The sequence below is a fragment of the Plutella xylostella genome, chromosome Z (assembly GCF_932276165.1).
Source record: "Plutella xylostella chromosome Z, ilPluXylo3.1, whole genome shotgun sequence".
Taxonomy (NCBI): Eukaryota; Metazoa; Arthropoda; class Insecta; order Lepidoptera; family Plutellidae; genus Plutella; species Plutella xylostella.
Window position 1 is genome coordinate 11,516,045 of NC_064012.1, and position 21,513 is coordinate 11,537,557.

Consider the following 21,513-nt stretch of genomic DNA (forward strand, 5'->3'; position numbering starts at 1 on the left):
ATGGAACAACTACTTATTTCTCTAATCTAATATCCTTTCGGCTTAGTTGTCACTTGCCACACCGGTATATAGCCATGAAACGTTCGTTATGTAGTAAGTACTTATTACTTCCATGTATATGGCTGGCAAAAATAAAGACCTACACTGATGGTTAAAAATACTTAACGTAAGTAATCTTTTGTATTTATTCAATACTAGCTGACCCCGCGAGCTTCGCTTCGCTTTAAAAAGATTTCCCGTGGGAATTCCGGGATAAAAAGTAGCCTATGTTTTTTCTCAGGGCCCAAACCATATGTATACCAAATTTCATTCAAATCCGTTCAGTAGTTTTGGCGTGAGAGAGTAACAGAAAGACAGAAACAGTTACTTTCGCATTTATAATATTAGTTAGGATTAGGATTTTCTACTAAATCCATTTTCCGTTTTTTACACTTACTTTCCAGGCTGTACCTAGCTTTCAGAAAATAAAAGAAAAGTTTCAGCTAACGTAATCCGGAGCTTACAGCACCCAGACTGCCACTGCTTTTACAGTTCTGTTTTATTTTCATGTCAACTCAGTTAACTTATTTTCAATCGGGCAGAGGGGGTCTCGCTTTTTGCCACCCAGTCAACATCCCTATTAGGCAGGGGTACTATGAGGTGGTAGGTAGGTGTTGGAAACCGATAAACTTGATTAGAGTACTAATGCTAATGCCCGACTGAAAATAGATGATGTTACATGCTTGATATAAAGTATCTATTCTATTATGTACCGTGTCAACAACTACTTGATGGAAGTAAGTATTTTGTTGCGTTTGCTCATAAATTGATGTTTCTTATTATAAAATAAACAAATCAGGCTCTCACACCATATATTAGAGCTGCTGCTTTTGATAAGTATTGTAACGTTTGAGGATTTACCCTTAATGTCGTTATTTATTTAAGGTTTCTAGTAGTTTCTACGTGGGTTATACATATAAATTAAGGTGGGTCGACATAATCTACAGGTACCCTATTATTCCTACCTCTGCCCTATACCATCGAGGAGTGGTTGGGTCACTTTGAAAAACGACTAGCGTCATCTATGTAGGTAAAAAGGCATTTTGTCGGATTATGCTAGTCCGTGGTAGAAAATTCGGGGTTGACAGAGAATTATTTAGTTCGCGTAATCATCACTAGATGGTACTATTCTCTGAAAGCGTAGAGGTCTCTTCCTACTTGAGAGACTGTGAAATTGTGAAGGACAAGTTTCTTAATTCAATTATGTTTCTTTTTCCTGGATGCATATTGCATTATTTGCGTGGTTGCATATTAATAATTTGTGAATCAGTTAAGAGTTACTATAAGACTATCCGCCATATTGCATCTCAACGTAAATGATGAACGATGAACAGCCACCAAGCTTGCAGAATAGTTTAGAAACTATGTTGTGAACTTATGTTGTTGAATGTGATTTAATTTTTGACCCACCCATATTGACCTCTGAAAACCATGGTTGATGTGTAAGTAAAACAATTGATACCCAGTTACATCAATTTTAATATCACCAAGAAACTAAAACAGTTACAAACATACAATTTCACAATACCCATTTAGAATATAAGGTAGGTTATAGACACAATCGTTCCACTTGAATCATGAGTTTAATCGCAGATCCTCATCCAACTAAACTTTAGACCACGGCTACAGCTTTGGTTCTATTCTGTTCATTTTTTCACGATCATGATTCATTTGGTCGATTTACACAATAAAAACATCCACTATGCTATACCGTACACATTAAGTCATTTGATCTTACCCTAACCCCTGCAAGAATTATTATTTTCTTGTTACATGTGCATGATTGTTAACTCGTGATTTCGTTTATCATGTAAAATAATCAGTATTTCAAATACCTAGAAGACTATGTTCCTAGGTAAACAACTCACTTACATAGTATACATAGATAAATGAACATTACTTTATTTTCAATTAAAACTTAGTAAAATCAATAATTGATTGAAAATGTAATGTTATGTTAAATTAATTCCTATTGGGGCTAGGGTCTAAATGACAAGTCAGGCAAGATTGGCTAACAAAATTTTCACTTAGAATGTCATGGTTCATAAGTAGTAAAAGCACGATTAGATGGTACACAACACATAACCTATCTATTGTTATAAGTACTTGTACATAATGTTGGATTAGATATGCATTACATAAGGTATTCATAATTATTTAAATATTATTGTTATGTCTACCTTTGTACTTTTTGTAAGTAATTAAATAGCGTATCGAGTTTTTAAAACTCAATAATACAAAGACGCTCTTGGAGAATATTAATTTGACTTAGTGTTAAGATTATACGTGGACTATGCAATAAATATGGTTCCACATTTATAATAGTTATACAAATAGCTACGTTGTTTTAGAATTGACACGCTTTTTAGAATATTTCTTTAATTGGGAAAGGTTCAATTTTAAAATACTTCCAACTTCCACTTACATACTATATAGGATACATTTTTTTCATTCATTACATAATTACTTGACATAAGGTTTTTAAATGCATTTTGTCAATTAGCTCAAAATAGTAGAAAAAATAAGTAATAACAATCCTATAACAAATGAAAAGTATCAGTTTTGTAAAGTTTCACTAAACAATTATTTATTCATAACAATGATTTTAGTTTAAATTTTATACAGAAAAATAATTTGGTTGTTGCTAAGTTTTTGTCGACCACTTACTCATAATTATAAATTATAATATAACAAATAACAAAATATACATAAATTAATAGTCAACATAACATTATTAATAGGTAGTTTTTACTAGAAATTAGCACCTATTTCCATTTAAGTATTTAACAATAGAAAAATTGATCGTAATAAATATTATATTAAAAACAAATAAAAATTACAGTTCATTATGCCTATACTTTACCATAAGTTCATTATGCCTATACTTTACCAAATTATCTCAATTTTTGAAATTGTACATGTATGTATAAAAACATAAAAAAATAAACTACTAACAACAAAAATATAACACTTTTGGTCTTACCGTTATGTTAATGTATAAAAATATAGAATTCAAAAGCATTACTTACAGCAAAATTACTTTTAAGTTTTTGCCTTCGTAGATATACTTACTGGTGGTATTGACTGAGGTACTACTCCCCACAGTACTAGGAATGCAAAGTTATCTTGAAATTAATTAAGCTGTAAGTGTATTCTAATATATTTGTTTTAGTAATTTTATAATTGGTTTTATTTTATACCTATCTGTTATTTATAAAATACTCAAAAGATAGCAGACCTACTGTAATAGTCAACATGCAATACAAGACTCTCAGATCTGAATGTTGCGTCTATCAAAAAATATATTGATTTATCTTTATTCATAATATATTGTATCTACTTAAAATCTAGTTACATGTATCAGTTTTATCACACAAAGCCTAAAGGTGCGTTCAGATATACTGCGGCAAATCCGGGACATAATTAATTTGCCGACATAATCAATATATCATAATCGACATATTCTGCCGCGCTCTAGCTCTAGTTATATTTGAATGCACCCTTACAAACGAAATAATGTCCGGTTTCCTTTATTTTATAAAAAGCAATACAAAAACGTTAGCCCAGAAATCGTAACCGCCTGTTGGAATGCAAAAAAATACTGAATGGTGATGGCCACTGATGGAAACAGCCTAAAATTTTCAAGAAGCATGTACGAGTATATTATTTGATTGGGAACATAATCGATTATAACATAAACAACATACCGTATAACAAAAATAATAATATTAACACAATGTACAGTGGACTACATAAATACGCTTTTGTACCTTGTCTAAATATAACTCTTAAAATTGAACATTTGCACGTAACTTAGATTGTTATGGAGTCAATTGTACAACCTCACACTCATACATATAAGCGAGGTAACATATCCAAGCCAGGTTATATTATGTTAAAGGTGACACAAGGTAAGTATATCTAGGTCTATCTCTGTATTCAAATTCGATTATTACAGCCCTTGAGAATGGTAACACTTTTAAACATAAGAGTCTATCCAGCCAGTGGCGCCTAATCCTTTCTGTAAAACGTAAGTACCTAGTCTTCTCTTCTCTATGACGAATTGGTTTCACAATGAATCATATTTTTAATAACGTATAATTATAAGAAAGATATGATTATGCCATACCTAGATAATAAAAATATAATATTATTCTTCATTGATAAAAAAGAGACTAAGTATTTTATAATTTACCATTGTTTGACTCTGAAAAATTACTAAAGATTAAGCTGACATTTTGGTTAATTTAAAGCCTCATTTCCACTAGGCAATGCTTAAAACACCATGGTTTAAATTTCCCGCATTCGTTAACTTAATGGAGTTGTTGATTGCCTAGTGAACCCGAGAACTACACAGAAACTCGGCAACGTTTGCAAAATGCAATGAACATAAATAAAGATGGTTACTTTCCGTTTCCGGTCTGTGCCTTTATGATCTGCATCTTGGAGTGCATCCGGAAGTGGAGCCGCGACTCCAGCGAGTAGCCCGAGTACTTCTTCCTGTAAAAATAAATACATTCTTGATAAGGATTATCATTTATAAGTCTTAATAGCCCTGAGTAATAGCCTTACCCTTACCCGCTTATTCATAAAAAAGTTACTGGACGCTTTAGCTATTTGACTGTTCTGTCACTCTCTGACAGAGAACAATTTACTCCTTGACAAAACAGTGCAATAGCTAAAGCGTCCAGTAACCTTTTTTATGAATAAGGGGGTTATACTATTACCTTGTATATGCCTATACAGTATATTTAACTATAAGTAAATAACTGTAAATTTTCTTGACTTGACTTCCATGATGGGCGATTGGACGTCCACCAACTTGCACACTTCCTTCATCGAAAGGAGACCCGTGCCCCAGGATGGGTTGTGATGATGATGATAGATGGACTGTACATGCATGTTACTTGACAGCAATGTGTAATATGTGTATCCACACTACGGCTACCCTGCATTCATAGACAAACAATGAGTGAGAACAAGCCGTGGGTCCCGGTTGCTGCTTCGGCAGCAGTCGTTAAGAATAGTCAGAGACCTTCGGGCAGCTTGAAAACTGACAGTCGGGTTGCCCACTAGCCCGACAACTTCAGTGCATTGTACTCATTAAAAAACGGTGATACGGCTCGCGACCTATCTCGTGAGTACAAATGTACAGCGAAAAGCACCCGCTTGCGAGTCACCTCTGACTACCCCTTCTGGGATTACAGTCGTGAGCATATGTATGTATTCTATTATATTCTCTGTGGGGGTGTAACTAGCTGCCTCTGGCTCTCTCGAGTGGAACCTTTGTGCATATCTTAAAGGTCTAAACTGCCTTCCTAAGCTTGGACCATTTCCCACCACGCTGGTCCACTGCGGGTTGGTGGGTTCACATATCTAGATGTGCTAGATCTAGATATGCAGGTTTCCTCACGATGTTTTCCTTCACCGTAAGAGTGATGGTATACATTGTACTTAAGTTAAAAGAACTCATTCGTACATGTCAGCGCCGGTATTCAAACCCGCATCTCTTGCGTGAGAAGTGGGCGCTTACCCGACTGAGCTACCACCGCTCTATGCTGATGTAACGTTAAATGTACTTAAATATTGCAGAATGCCGCATTCGTTAGTCTATATTAGTTAGTGTTGTCTGTTTAAGAGTAATTTGCTGATTTTCTCAATTGCATTTTTCATTGGACTGTATAGGAGGACATAATTATTGATAATACCTGGCGTCTTGCAGCAGCCTTGTGGCTCTGGCGTCATCGCCGAGGCGGTGGTGGCACATCGCCACCTCGGCCACCGAGTACGGCAGCAGGAACGTGTCCTCCTTCAGCTGGGACTTGAGGCTGGAAACAGATAATGGATCATTGGTTTTTGCGATTATACGGGGGTGGAATTTTATGTAGGTATCTGACTTTTGCTATGCTACGAAAAAGCAGTTTTTGTAAGTATTTCAGGGTTGACCCAAAAGAGAAAGTTGCTCAGTACAATGTGTAGATTAAATTGATTCAATAAGGAATGTCAATAATACGATGGCAACCTTCATTCTAATTAACCCGGCAGAGGTATCAGGAGAACTTAGCAAGAAATTCTTATTAACTATATGGGTCAAAATATCAAGTTCAAGTTCGGTTAAATAAAACACGGTTTAGTTTGTCTCAATAGTGTTTGAAGACAGTAAAAATTCCATGGAAGTTCAGTCCAGAAATTTTCGTTACATGTTATATCTCGCAACAGCATAAGTTTTATAGTACAACATTTTTATCATTAGATACTACTAGAACTTCAGTCATATAAGCATTTTCCGTACTCTTAAATTTAATTGAGTATTTAAATAATTAGTAATATTAGATTAACTATGTGTATACGTCTCTTTCTCTGTTTATACAGGGTGTTAACTTGATTGCTTTAAACATAAATATTCGAGATTCTGATGTTTTTTTTCTTAGAAACGTGCTTGGTTAGACTAATACTAACGCCCATTTCCCGCTCAAACGCATTCTAGTTAACACCCTGTATATATATCAATATTGCTGTCTAGGATAAATAAAGTTTTATTTCTTTCTAATTAATAATAAGTTCAAACAAAAATCCACAAAATACATACTCAAACACGGAGTCAAGAACATCAAGTGCCATCCTCGGCAGCCCCATGGCGGCGAGACACGAGCCGTGCAGGAAGCGCAGCAGCGCGCGGTTGTCGGCCTCGTAGCCCGCCTCCCACGGCTGCGGCCCGCGTTCGAACTCCGTCCGGGTCTTTTCTATCAGCTGTAATGAAATGTTAATAATGTTATAGTGTAATGAGGTTGTTTCAGAGGTGTTTATATGGCGCTTATCGGGAGGTCATCGGTTTCCAGCATATACCTATGGGGTGCGAAAGGAGCCTTCTCGAATGACGCATTTTAAATCAACCTAACTGTACTTTATATACGTCCGACGCCCCCTAAACAGTCAGCGACAGGCGCTATTCTAACTCATTAATCCTTACACTACAATGGCAAACCCTAAAACGCGCTTTACTGTCTCACATTTGTTACGGACACGCTAAGAAGCAGCATACACAGACGTTCCTAAGTAACCCTAACCAGCCCCATGGCGGCGAGACACGAGCCGTGCAGGAAGCGCAGCAGCGCGCGGTTGTCGGCCTCGTAGCCCGCCTCCCACGGCTGCGGCCCGCGTTCGAACTCCGTCCGGGTCTTCTCTATTAGCTGTGGGGTTGATTAATTGGTTCGGTTGGATCGGTTTCTCTTATAATACCTTTATGTGGGGATGCAGTAAAGGAGTCACCCTGACTGACGTATTGTAACCACCTAACTGTACTTTTTCAGGAAGGGTCTGGGCATTCAGAGACTTGCGGTTTTTTAAGATATTGGTGCCGTCATATATTGGCCGTATAGAGCGGTGCCAAGAAAAAGAAATCTATACAATTCAAACTTTTACTACTAAATCGCGCCATTGTATTTACCTTGACAACGATTCAACGGATTGTGAATTGCACACTGGTATAGTCTGTGCTCGTATAGAAGATAGTTCGTATAGAATGTATCATAACGATTTGAGCTGATTTTTTCCCGGCCCGACGTGGCTGTCTTAATAATTAGGGCGCCTTAAAATTAGTCGCTAAGTGTCGCGCGGCTGCAGCGCTGCAGTCGCGCATCTTTTAAATTACAAAATTTATATGGATTTTGACAGCAGCGCGGCTGCAGCAGCGCTGCAGCCGCGCGACACTTAGCGACTAATTTGAAGGCGCCCTTAACCCATTATATTACAACGGCATACCTTGAGCATATCCTGCGCAGCCCTCTCATTCTTGGCGAGTATAGCGAACATGTTCCACAGACACAGCAACTCGACCGCCGGCAACACCAGCCGGCCTTGGGCCTGGTAGCGAGCGCAGCGCTTGATCACGAACTTCTCCATGGGGAGAGACTTGCCGGCTATGCGCTGCTTGTAGTATGAGGCGTTTCTGGAATTTAATAATGAGTTTGTGGATTATTGAGGATGTTTGTCTAGTAGTGGATGATAAAGGGCTTTTGATGATCATGATGTCAGGCCGTAGTGTGCCGGGCCACAGCGCAAAAGGCATAATGAGACTATAAATCTTGCTACTTGTAGTAGGATGTGTCTTTCTGATGAAAGGAAGGAGGAGGGTGTTTGTCTAGTAGAGCTGATGATAATGATGATGTCCGGCTCCAAATCAGAAGGCATAATGTGCGATAGTTCATATGAAATACATCGGAGAGACTATAAATCTTGCTACTTGTAGTAGGATGTGTCTTTCTGATGGAAGGAAGGAGGAGGGTGTTTGAATATTAGTAGAGCTGATGATGATTATGTCCGGCTCCAAATCAGAAGGCATAATGTGCGATAGTTCATATGAAATACATCGGAGAGACTATAAATCTTGCTACATGTAGTAGGATGAGTCTCTGTGATGGAATGAAGGTAGTTAACAGATTGCATCATACGGCAGCATTGAGCAGATCTGCCCAATACATGTCGGATTTTTTACTTATTGCAAATAGCTGCAATTCTTTAAAACCGAGATGTACAACTCGTCACTCGCTTCAACACCATCTGTCGGTAGTCAACTAGTCATCGATAACTCTACTCAGGATATATTGACTTATTGACTTCTATAGATGTTACAATAGTAATCCTTTTAATTTGCACCAAAAATAATTACAAAAAGGCGGCCTTCTTCCTTATAGCAATCTCTACCAAACAACCTTTGGATGGTCTTCCATCGTTATTACACACCTCAGCAGGTCGCTAGCTTGAGTGCGCTCGTGTATCTTCATGTCTTCATCCAGTTGAAGCAACATGGCGGCGCGAGAGTAGGAGTAGATGGTGCGAGACCAACTGCTCTCCTCTATGAGGATGTTGGCGAATGACGCCGCTTGACGCCATTCCATCTGCAGACTGGAAGAGAGGAAAGAAAAGGGATTTATTGATACTGCACAAATTTTATACACATAGCGCTCACACGGAACAAAGAGGGCTCATATTAAAATACACATAATATATTATAAGTTACAAGCAACAAAGTTGCAATAAATTAGGTAAAACGATTGACTGTACTAAGTTTTATGTCATTCACAGACTGTCCATGGTGCTCTGAATGTATATAAGGAACATGTTTATAAGAAGACTTCATTCATGCACAAAAGAAACTTGCATAAAATAAAAAACGTTACCCTCCTCCTTCGGCAGTCGGGTAAAAATAAAATCGGTCGTGCACCGCAGGGCACAGTTGTCGCATCAACTGTACACCTCACAGTGTGTCACACAACAAGCACTCGGCACACTCACGCGTTGATCCACATGATCTCCCAGTAGCACACGTGCGTGAACTGCTTCCACATGTCCTGGCTGACGACGGCGCGGTCGTAGGTGTGCACTGCGGGGCACAGCTGGCCTCGCATGAACTGGAGGCGGGCCTTGAAGAGAAGGAACCAGACGCCGTCCGGGTAGATCTGTGGAGAGGTTAGGTGGGTTAATATAAGGGTGGATGTTTTGTCAGTGACGTTTTCGTGGCCAGAAAGATGTATTCGACAGCAGTAAGCAACTTTTACTCTGTGGCGCGCGCGCCTTAAAGGCGTATCAAACAATACAGCGGTAATAGCCAGCTTGTTTCTTTTCGCCAACAAGAGATACATTAATAAAATCAAAGTGGCGTGGACGAAAATGTTCGCCACTTTCGTCTCACGAGCAAGGGTCATCTTGATACTAGACATTCGACTGTTTGTGTCAAACAGTAAGTCGAAATTCATGTATCTCTCTTGTAAACTGACAGTTCCTTTTACGAATACGTTTAAAAAAATATTGATTGCGTATTTATAAGTCTGAATATACATAATTGAAATGATAGCAGTGTTAAGGTTATATTTGTAAGCTAAAGACAAACCTCAAGCTCCCGTTCCAAGATGGCGTCACAGGCGTCCAGATCGCCCTCGCCGCCGGTGAAGTGGCAGATGACGAGCTGGTACGCCAGCAGCGTCAGGTCACACAGCACTGAGCGGAGCCCCGGCGACTGAGAGCCCAGGCTGAGCTCGGAGAGACCGAAGGACTGCGGGTAGGGAGATAAATATTAAGATTAGGGTAAGATATTCTTCATTGCAGAATAACAGAAATAGGTTCAAATTCAAATACATTAAATAGCGGAAGGTTTAGGTTAGCAATTCGCGCTCAGCTACATATAGGTGCAAATAGTGAGATCGTTATTGATATTATACATACATATAATGATGTTGATTCTGAAGGCACAAAATTGGACTCTGTGAGTGTTTCCGTAAACTTAATTTCTTAGGCCCGGGTCTCCTATTACGCGCCGTAGATCGCGTCCAGCGTCACGCCGTAGGCCGCGTCACGATGCTCACTACGTCTACGCGCCAACGTCGGCGTGTGAGGGAGACCGCATCAGTACATTTCTATAGTGAGCATTGTGACGCGGCCTACGGCGTGACGCTGGACGCGAACTACGGCGTAAATAGGAGACCCGGGCCTTACTGGCAAAATTTACGGTTTGACATGACTAAAATTAAGATTTGTGCCTTCAGAATCGACATAAATGTCTGGATAAATGTATCTGTGTATGTAAATCATGTAATCATGACCCTCTCTGAAATTATGTTTAAGAACATGATTTTTATCACACAGTTTAATTTTATGTAGGCATTGTGAAACCAACACCCGTTCTAAACTGAGGTTATCAGACGACAAAATAGAAAAATGTGGGATGGACGACAACGAAAATAAATTCCATTGATCAACAATTTGAAAACTTTATCATAATTATACGAGTAATGATCAAATATTTTATTGCTAGACTTTTAATCAAGCTAATATACTGTATTAATCAAAATACTTCAGTCATTGTTCGTAAAAGGGTTTGGGAGCGTTGTCAAAGTTAGGTACTAATTATAAACCTTAGGATTGGTTAGGTGGTTTTTATTAACCTAACATTGCTCTTCATTAAAAACCTATTATGTAAAGAATTCGCCCTGCAAGACAGACGCAAATCGATCGCATCAGACAAATTGATAGAAGAATATATCTAGTTATTGCCAATAACAAACAATTAATGAAAACATCGCTTAGACAGTCGCGGGCTAACACAATTACTTAACTTCAATTGCCATTTCTATTAAAAGACAATTAGTTTAAAACAAAGAAATAACATCGCACTGAAACAAAGATATAATTGAGTATAAAATATTTTTATTATGTACATGAATATAAATAAAATAAATAAAAAATAGTTTCGGGGATACTTGTGTTATTGGAAGCATATTTATCATGTACTCTTCAGACTGTTTAATACAGAAAGGAATATTATCAATTCCCATTGTCAGGGCAATGTACTTAACATACTAAGCAACTATTCAGGGGGGATTAAAATATAGGCTATATTTTATCCGGAATTCTTCCGGGATTTTTAAGGCATCGCGGAGCTCGCTTGCTCTTGCTACATTACAGTGTAGTCTATTTTTTTAACAAACGAGTACTGCATATGTCTCTCGAATATTTCCGATATTAACAGAGTGAGAATGGTTCATTCATAGGGCCAATAGCAACGCAGGTACTGCTTTGTTTAAAAATAGACTATAGTTGATAATCCAAGATCCACTTCGGGTCGCTGAGCCAGCGGAATAAGTAAGTAAGTATAGTTGATAATAACATGCCTACCTTATTCCCAGTAAATCCCACGAACTCCAGCAAGCTGATGATCCGTGGCGGCAGCAGCGAGATCATCACGTTGAAGGTGCCGCCCCCGAGCCGCACGCCACACTCGAAGTTCACGCGAGACACCTCCGACTCCCATGTCTTCTTGTCGAGGATCTTTGCGCACTCTCTGGAAGTTGTTTATTTATTAATTAATACGACTTAATGCTAAGAGCATTGTCTACCGGTCAACCTGCAGGTTGGGTGATGATGGTGGGGTTAGGAAATGGAGAGATTAGCAGTGTGTAAATGTGGCAAATATGTTTCTTTATGTTATCATCAGTCCACATAGCCACTGTTGGAGAATACATCTTAATTGTGGGCTATGTGCAGTGGGCCGCACAGATATCTGATAAGCCAAATGCAATTCAATTCTACTTCTTAGAATGTGGGTGACAAACATGAGACACTATAGCTTATGTAGGATTATCATCGTGGTGAAGGTTCACTTGGGTTTACTTTTACTTTGCTAAGAGTACCATCTACCAGACTAACGCGGCTTTTGGCGTATAATTTATAAACATATTATTCTAATAATGAAATCAGGGAAAATGATTAGTGAATACATGTTATACTTCAGAATAACACATTTACTACTTTAATCCAGGTAAAAACTTTTAAAAAGAAGCAAACCATTGCGATGTACAGCAAATTATCTGCCAATAAAAAAATATGGGTCACCTTATGTAAACGTACCCAGGAAAAGTGAAGAAACACAAGAAAGATTGATTATGATGAGTATTGATGAAGCTATAATAACCGGCCACTGAGCGAGCGGTCATCAGCCTTCACTCATTGTTTTTTTTCTACTGAGAACCATTATATTGTTATCTATCTTGAGACGTACAGCTATTCATACTGCGTATAAAAGGAAGGTAGGTACAGTAGATGATTCAGCTCACTGTGTTAATGACCTTAAGGTCAAACTACTGTAGCATTGCACTCAATTCCCCACCCAATCTATGCGTAAATCACTACCAGATCATAACCACAGATAGGGTTGTTACAGTTTTCACGTGTGTTCTATCTAGTCAACTTGTCTGTCCTTACCAATTAACTCCGAAACTGTTGGACCAATTTTGGTAAAGGACGGATTTAGACAAAACTCTGCTTTGGTTTCATCTTAGATTTTTTTTTGTAGTTTTGTTGTTTTTAAGCCAAAGGTTAGCTTCTTTGTCATGTTCGCTGGGGGTTTTCCACGCTTAGCTTATTTTAAACACGGTGCTTATAAAGGCACGTGCATGTTACGAGAACGTTATCGCAACGGCTAGGTTATATAAAGTTGATGTTTAGCATGCCAAATGTTATCGCAATGCAAATCTACACTTACATGTTTGTTTTCTTAAAGTTTGCCGCTTTTTTCCTGGGACTTAGGTTTAAGATTATTAGCATTCTCGAAAGATGCCCGTATTTTTTAATGTAGTAGGATGTACCCATATAATTATAGGCAACATATCAATATGTTTAGGTACTTGTCAACATATGAAGTTGTTATTGAAGATCAACATAATATTATTTGAGCCGTGATAATAAGGATCTCCACGAGCAGAAGGCAATGAGAAAAAAAATCAAAGACCTATATGAGTTGAGGCCTACAGATTGCGTACTGACGTCTTCTTCTGGCTTCACTATTGTGTTTACAGTAGGTATATTATACACTCAGGAGTCACGAGCATGAAAAAAATCCCGCAACAAATGGAACCCCAATGGTAGGTGGAACATTCCATTGCTCTTCAATCGCTGTAACCCCTCTCGTGCGTACTCACTTGTAGCTGTTGTAGCAGTTCTTGATCTTGATGGTGCCGCGGATGAGGCCGGCCAGGTCCTCGCCCTCCATGATGGTCATGGCGGCCTGCAGCAGCAGCGCCTCGGCGTAGCACAACTCAGCGTGAGCCTCAAGGTCCGTGTACATGCCGTAGTTCGGCTGAGGGAAACGAGACAATGTCAATAATGTAATTTTCTACATCAGCCCCTTTATTCCGTCCCATTGGGACAGGTTGTTAACCAATAGAATTGAATAGAATAGAATAGAATATAATAGAATAGAATGTCGATCAAATTACAGCATTATTAATTATCATCATCATCATCATCAGTCTATAGCAGTCCACTGCTGGACGTAGGCCCCTCCCAAAATACGCCACTGAATGCGATCCAAGGAAAGTGTCCAATAATGGAGTAATAGTCAAAAACGTGATATTCCAGATCTAAAAACCGAGAGCGTGGAAGGTAATATCTTTATTATATATCTTTATAAACTAACTGGATACTGGTTAGAGAGATACTTTTGAAGTTAATTTAGTATACTTAAGTGTAATAAAATGTACCTACTTATATTATTTATTATTTGCTTAGAGTTCACTAATTATTAAACCTAATTTAGGAACAGACTAACATTTATCAAGGTTTTAATTAAGTACCTAAGTAAGACACAATATTTTTTATTACCTCCCACAAAAAATGCACAAATACTATTATCTCACACGTTCTTGGTGTAATTAAGAAATAAACTGCATATGCAGAATGGCCAATTATTCTGATGAACTAACCTTACTCATATTAAAATGTTTATGTCCAATGATCTTTAAAACTAAAGTACATAAGGTTACCACCTTTTAGTTAAAAGGAACACAATCTCAGGGTGACTTTGAATCACCTTGACAGTGGATACAAAATAGGCTACGTTCTTACTGATGTTAAGGGTGACTATCCACCAGAGATGTGCTGTAGATGCGTTTAACCAAACATATTCAGGTATTGTTCAACATAGCATAGTACGGATATGGTCTCACCAGTTACCACCACAATAAAGTTAGTGACATGTTCAACGGGTAAGCACTGGTGGGAAAAATTCAACACAATGTATTTGGTTGAATCTGTGCTTAGATTTAGTGGTAAGGCCGTGTACTATTATTGAATAGGTCACGGTCACATGCACTAAAAATAGGACCCCTGCACAGTCAATATCAAACACATTAGTGTACGAGTCTACGGAACATACAGTCCCATGTATAGGTACCCAAAAAGTGTTCAGAAATCATACATAAAACCTGAGAGCATTAGAGTTCAGAAAAAACACTATATTATCTTTTTAATCATAGCGCAGATGCATTCGCCCCTATTGGTGCCAGAAATCAGAAATCATAGAAAACAGAGATATTTAACCTCAGACTTAGAGTCCAAAAGCCACTAGGCATACCTTCTTAATCATAGTTCCGATGCTCTCGACGAGGGTGTAATTCCGGCGGTGCTGGTTGCAGATCGAGATGGTGACCTTGAGCGCGGCCAGGGCGCGGTTGATCTGGCCGTGGTCGAAGGTCAGGATGGCCGGGATGAACTCGAAGATCGACGTGCCCAGGCTGTGGTATAATGAAGTGCGGCCCCTGGAAAAGTTTGGCCGGTTTTGAGATCTGTTCGTGATGGGGGATGGTTGGTCATTCATGGTCTGTCTTTATCGTGATATTTGTCACTAGATCAGAGAGTATCGTCGTGATTGTTATAAGTATTATGACGCTGGGAAATCCACAGTGGCTCGACTTCAAAACAATATGCTGGGAGCATTCCGAACGGATAGTAGTTGGTAGAATATTGACGTTCATCAAAAAACTGTATGGTTGGATATTAACTTGAACTTAACGAAACTCTTATAACTACAATCAAACGGGTGCTAGTAATAGTGATATTTGGTGTCGGTGATACATCGTATACTACCTATACAATTTTATTTTTATTTTTTTATGTAGCCTGTGTGGTGTCCCACTGCTGGGCAAAGGCCTCCTTATAAATTGTCCACCGCTCCCGATCCTGTGCCTTCTTCGGCCATTGAGGTAAAAACCTGTCGAGGTCGTCCCGCATCTCCGTCTAGGTCTTCCACGACGCCGACGTCCATCACTGGGCACCCACTCTATGAGGGATGAGGGTGTTTTTTCCTACTTTCAGTGCTTCGGTGGTGATCCCATCTTCTCCTGTGCTTTTGTCGTATTTCATAATTTTAAGAGCTATGTATACTTCCTGTCCTGTTATTGGTGGGATGGAGTCGGGGCATGTATATTCTATGTCAGGAAGTTCGTTTTTATTGGAATCCGAATATAGATTTTTGTAAAATGTGGTACATATGGTAGATATATTATCCATATGGCTATGTTTAGCACCATTCTCATCTTTGAGGCAATTTATCCAAGTTTTGGACCTGTTGGCTCCCATTTTGGCATTACGGAGAGAATGATGTTTTTCTATTGAAATCTGTACTAATTGGGTGTTATATGATCTAATTAATATCTTTTCTAATACTGCGTTTAACTATTTTGTCAATTTGATTGTATTCAGGGGAACATCTTGCGTATGATTCTCTTTCATTGATATTATTAAGCTGATTGTCTACATCTTCTATATCTATTTCTAGACCTTTGAAGTGAATTTGCAAGTTCCAGGTTAAATTGATCGACATTTTGGATGAGGGTATGTTTGTTGAGCCTTTTTATTTGTTTGGTGAAAAGTAGTTTCCGGTGAATTTTTATATCGAAGGAGACTCTCGCACGCAAGGGACTATGGTCCGAACTGCATTTAAATTTGTTAATAACGGATATGTCTTCAATAGTTGATTTATTAGTTGACCTATATAATATTTATGGATAAAAGTTAGCTCCACTACTACACATGTTTTTGGTAATGAATAAGTATTAAATATCTAAAATGATAACTTCAGCCAGTCTGCCAGTAAAGATAAATTAAGAGGAAATAATCCCAATGGAAAATTACCTATAATTAGAATATCGTTGTTAGGACCAACTTATTACCTAACGCATAGGTGTTAAAATATGAGTTCGCGTGCTAACAACTCCGCTTCTTTGTAAATGAAGGTCAATTAAAATTGTTAAACGAAACAGGTAAGAAAAATGCCAATCAAGAAGAACTATCAACATGATATTTTAAGATGCACTAAAATAACAAACCAATTTTCATGATACCTACCTACTAATTAAATATAAAATAATTGGTCGTATGGTGTTAATAATAACCACTTTTAAATTGAATTATTTATTCATTCATCCTAAAGTGGTAGTTAAATTTTGGCAGGTAATTTGTTTACTTGCAAATATGGTCGAAAGGTCAATGTCTGAAAACGAGAATAAACGGAGGATAAAGTCCCTAAAATAACAATGCATTCGTAACCTCAATGGTAAGTAAGGACTAAAATTTAGCTCCACAATAATTCAGCCAATCACAGCATTGCATTGCTACTCTATGCCATTCTCAAAAGCGAAACGGGGCAACATGATAATCGCTAATCATATCTAGTAACTAGGGATACAGTCGGACACAAGTGCAGATCTATTTATACAATGCGAATGAAAAAGTTGTTCATATAGCCCAGGAGCCTTATAGTACGTATGTACATGAATACTTCATAATTCCGTAGGTATGTAGGTAATTGTATTACGTTTAGAAACCTACGGATGTCAACATATTCTTAATTATACAAATAAGGTTTCCGGTGAACTGAATTAGTGACAGTAATAATAAAATAACATTACATTTAACGATATTTTAGATTGTATGGCTAAGTTTCCGTATGGATTTAGTGCCAGTTTCTCGATAGTCGGCTATCTAACCGACCAGGGATGGTTTATGAATTAGGTATAAGTACGTCATCTCCATATAAAATTCTTGACAGATGTGTCAAAATCAAAAGTCAACCACTAATACCTGGTTATGCTCTAACCGACTATGGAGAAATAATTTTGCACGCCTAGTAACGAGCTAGCAGTTTGCACTCAAAAAAATTTTCCTATGATATGACATGTGTAAAGCATTAATTATACCATTTTCCAGGGGCAAAGACATGGGTGACACTTTATAATTTTCCATTTAACGCATAAATACTATTGCAAAATCTGTCATTTTATTGACAATGACCACAGATAATATATATTTCTAGAGTACGCACTTTGGTAAAATGGAACGTACTAGAGATGCGACACATCAAAGTCGACATTCTGAAATCGATTAAAATTTATACAATATTAGAATTTTTACAACAATGTATTATACAGGTTGTCCGAAAAATCAACGGCACACTAAAAACTGATGCAAGGTCGAATCGAATTTTCGATTTTTTACTAAGGTCATTATTACGATATTCTGGCCACTCCTGAGCTAGCCTCTAGCTCCTATAGGCCCTTTGAGGGACAACGTTGACTTTTGGGACATATTATACAGGATAATATAAGTGACCAACAAATTTTTTCTCGCGAATTATCTGGTTAGAGTTGTAAAACAAAAGTTGTTTAGAAGTATCACCCCCTTTTAGCTTACCACTTTTGCAATACATTGTATTTTCAAAACTATTATTTTAGGGTATGCAGCCAGAAACAATAGGTACATCACCACCCTTCACTGCTAAGAAAATGTTAAAATTGTTGGAGGACGCGTGTCAACATGTCACTGGGGAACACTGGGCAAAGGTGGTCGATAGAACAAAACGAATGATACTACAGGACTGTGATCGTTTCGCTCGGATAGATTGTTTGCAAGATGAACTGATCATTAATGTCGACTGTTGACTCTGATACATCAGATTCTGAGAACTATAGCAGTTGTAGCATATACTGAAAGCGTTATAGCAATTATAATGTGTTTTCCGAAAATACGAATAAATTCATATTTATATTAATCTATGGAGTATATACAAATCGATAGGTTCAAGTCGATAGGATTTCACTCTCGGACATCTCTAGAACTGTCAAACTCAAAACGTCCCACATATCAATAGCTCTGAAAAATGGTATAAGCGTTCATAATCCATTCTAATGTCAGTTAGTACGTAACTTATCAATCCGTATTAGTGTTATGATAATAAATAATAGAAATCTAAGTTAGAAGAAAGGCATTAAGTAAGTTGATGATATTATTATAATCGCCCAAATGACAGGCACAATTTAGATTTTTGCGGCTGTCTGCAATAACTTAAAAATTAACCCTGGAATTGTTCAAAAATATGCCAAACATGATAAAGTTTCAGTAAATAATTTTCGTTGAAAATAATTTCGAAGTCAGAAAAGAGAAGAAAATATTTAAATTGGCTGAACATTGACAAACTTTGTCATGCCAGACTCGTGGTTTACATCGGTATTCGATAAGCCTTTTATTAGTTAGTAGGTATAATACCTAATAAGCTAATATAAAAAATTAAAATACTATTAATAAAGTTGTGAATTGCTGAAACTTAGTGAAGAATAGGTCACAAACCGCACGAGCAAAGTGATTTTCGACCTAAATAATTCTGACACAGTAAACTTAATAATGTTTGTTCAGCAAAAATCTACTAAAACCAAAACAGACAGTAGGCGCCAACGTAATATTATTGAAGTGATCATTTCATTACGTTGTTGACGTTGCCAGCAGTTTGAAATCGTGATAGTCACAAGTTACTTCCTCGAGAAACATAATTTCTATATTACGTGAACCGTAAAATGAGTGACTTGACAATGATTTGGCATAGCCTCGGTGTCATTACCATATTTGATATCATGCGATGTGACTATCCACATATTGTACACCATAATGATGCCTTTTTACATGACATTGACCTTGGTCATATGTGGAGATTTGAGGACGGTAGCTTCAATATAAAGTACTTACCTACCTACAGGTCAAAATGGATGTAATGGAAATAAATTCCCCTAATTATAAAAGTAGACTAAAGACAGTACTGGTTTAGAACCGATTACAGTCCAGGGCTTTGATACAAATCAGTAAGTAGTCTAAACACGGATTTAAACCAGATACATCTTTAGTCTACGCTTTATAATAAGGGGGAGAATTATGATGGTATTGAGGTGTAGATGGTACTTTTTCTAACAAGTCCTAGACTCGTAGCACGTTATGTGTGAGTTAGGAAGTGATTTTTCATACAGATCTATCAGAAACAATATGAGAGTGGCGGTTGTCTATTACATAAGTGTAAAAAGGAAGAAGTATTGACATACACTATAAACAACAGTTCGTTGTCACGGGTCCGGTCGTTATGAGATTTTCATATTATTTATTTATCTGTAAACTTTATACACTATTATTAGGTACCGATATGAACTTTCCTACTAATAAATAATTATAGCTTATACCTACCGCGTAAGTAATTCAAATATGCGAGTTCGTTTTAGATAAATTATTATGTTTCAAATTATAATTTGCTAACATAGACCGGCGAGCAACAGCTAGCCATTACAGGATTACAATAGACGAATATTAAATTGGAACACAATAAAATAATGGTCTGTTTTTACATATAAATTTGGTTTGCTAGATCCTTACCACGGCTGCATGATGTGTAGAGCCCCGGTAATGTCATTGTTGAAAAACCTTCTTATCGCCACCTCGCAATCTTCAAATGCGGTTTCGAGATCCATAATTGTTCTGTAAAACGTACGAGGTTGTATTAGACAATTACATACACTTTGATAAAGAAATTACACTTCAATTGTGCAAAAGTATTGACGTGCGTTAAAATTAATGTGCAAAAGTAAAAACGTATTAGGCTGAGAGTTAAAATAAATTTATTAATAAAATATTCTACCCTCATTATCTGTTGTATATGTATATCCCTTAAGTACATTACACCTAGCAGAGAGGTTTGCTATTCAGTTTTTTTTTATCGTGTACATGATCCAAAAGTCCTCTGTTAGGCTCAGCTTTAGTAACAGGGCGTGTTTAAAACCTTTGAAAATATATACACAGGGTAAGTACTTACATAAACAATTCTTCATACAAAAGAATAATTATCGGACTCTTCTAGTTTATGAGAAAAACATAAATTTACGAAATTTCGATCATTACTATGGAGATTTGTTATAATTCAGTTTGATTTTCACAAACATTAGACTATAGGAAATGTTTTTTTTTTTTAATATTGTGTTTAACGGTACTGGAAACATGTCCTTTTGAGCCATATAAGAAATCATGAATGTGACCACATGAAAATTCGATCAAAACCTAGAGGTAGGTGCGACGACGAGCAAAGCGAGGTTAGGTGCACATGTACGTTAAAAACCAAAGCGGAGCGTTTCATATATACTTTGTTACGATGGTAGGACTACAAAGTCCTTAGAATCGAAACCTAAAGGCCTACCTTTAGCTAGCCTAGGCGACGACGAGCAAAGCGAGGAGGAGCGGTTAGGTGCACATGTTCGTTAAAAACCAAAGCGGAGCGCAGCAGAGCGGAGCGAAGCGTTTCATATATACTTTGTTGCGGTATACAATTTTATGCATTTTCAGGTTGACATTATTATTCTAAGGTATTAAAAAAGTAACACAACAACAAAAAAAAATCTAATTAGTCGGTGGTATTTTTGTCTGTGGTCAATGGTGTCTTAAAAACAAACTAAAATGTAAGAAATTTTCAAACTAAATTATAAAACTTCAGGGTTTTTTTTTACGTGAACTATTAATCTCCCATTTTTGAAATTTGGCAATGGGTATTGTATTAGTAGGTACTATACGTGTGATTTTTTATAGGCAGTTTACTCGCAGTTAGGTCGTAAGTCCGGTTTCTAAAGTATTTTCCTCTGTTATATATAGATTGATCTGATAATAAATGCCGAATTTATCGTTATCATGTAAAATTAAAATATTTACTCAATGTGTTCTTCTTCTGCATCTTCGAATTCATCCTGAAACAAAATAATATAGCTTAAAATGTGTTTTTAAAAGCGTATTTATTTAGGTATATGACTATATTAATTTATAAATATTATGTATCTACTTGGGATG

General features: G+C 37.3%; 1 protein-coding gene across 2 annotated transcripts in view; it reads right to left on the minus strand.

Annotated features, from left to right (window-relative positions):
• Positions 1-2,517: 2,517 nt before the first annotated feature.
• Positions 2,518-21,513, minus strand: part of LOC105381594 (tetratricopeptide repeat protein 39B) — a 35,863-nt gene continuing 16,867 nt past the window's right edge. The window contains exons 3-15 of one of the 2 annotated variants that reach the window (XM_048632486.1): positions 21,379-21,413; positions 20,059-20,160; positions 14,945-15,128; positions 13,512-13,669; positions 11,710-11,875; positions 9,929-10,090; positions 9,334-9,497; positions 8,782-8,943; positions 7,801-7,987; positions 7,107-7,229; positions 6,629-6,666; positions 5,748-5,867; positions 2,518-4,539 (exon numbers count right to left, since the gene is read on the minus strand). In XM_048632486.1, coding sequence (XP_048488443.1) covers positions 4,443-4,539; positions 5,748-5,867; positions 6,629-6,666; positions 7,107-7,229; positions 7,801-7,987; positions 8,782-8,943; positions 9,334-9,497; positions 9,929-10,090; positions 11,710-11,875; positions 13,512-13,669; positions 14,945-15,128; positions 20,059-20,160; positions 21,379-21,413 — 1,698 coding nt within the window. In that variant the 3' untranslated portion in view covers positions 2,518-4,442. Of the gene's footprint in view, positions 4,540-5,747; positions 5,868-6,628; positions 6,790-7,106; positions 7,230-7,800; positions 7,988-8,781; positions 8,944-9,333; positions 9,498-9,928; positions 10,091-11,709; positions 11,876-13,511; positions 13,670-14,944; positions 15,129-20,058; positions 20,161-21,378; positions 21,414-21,513 lie in introns of both variants that reach the window. The other variant, XM_048632485.1, reaches the window with a different exon arrangement.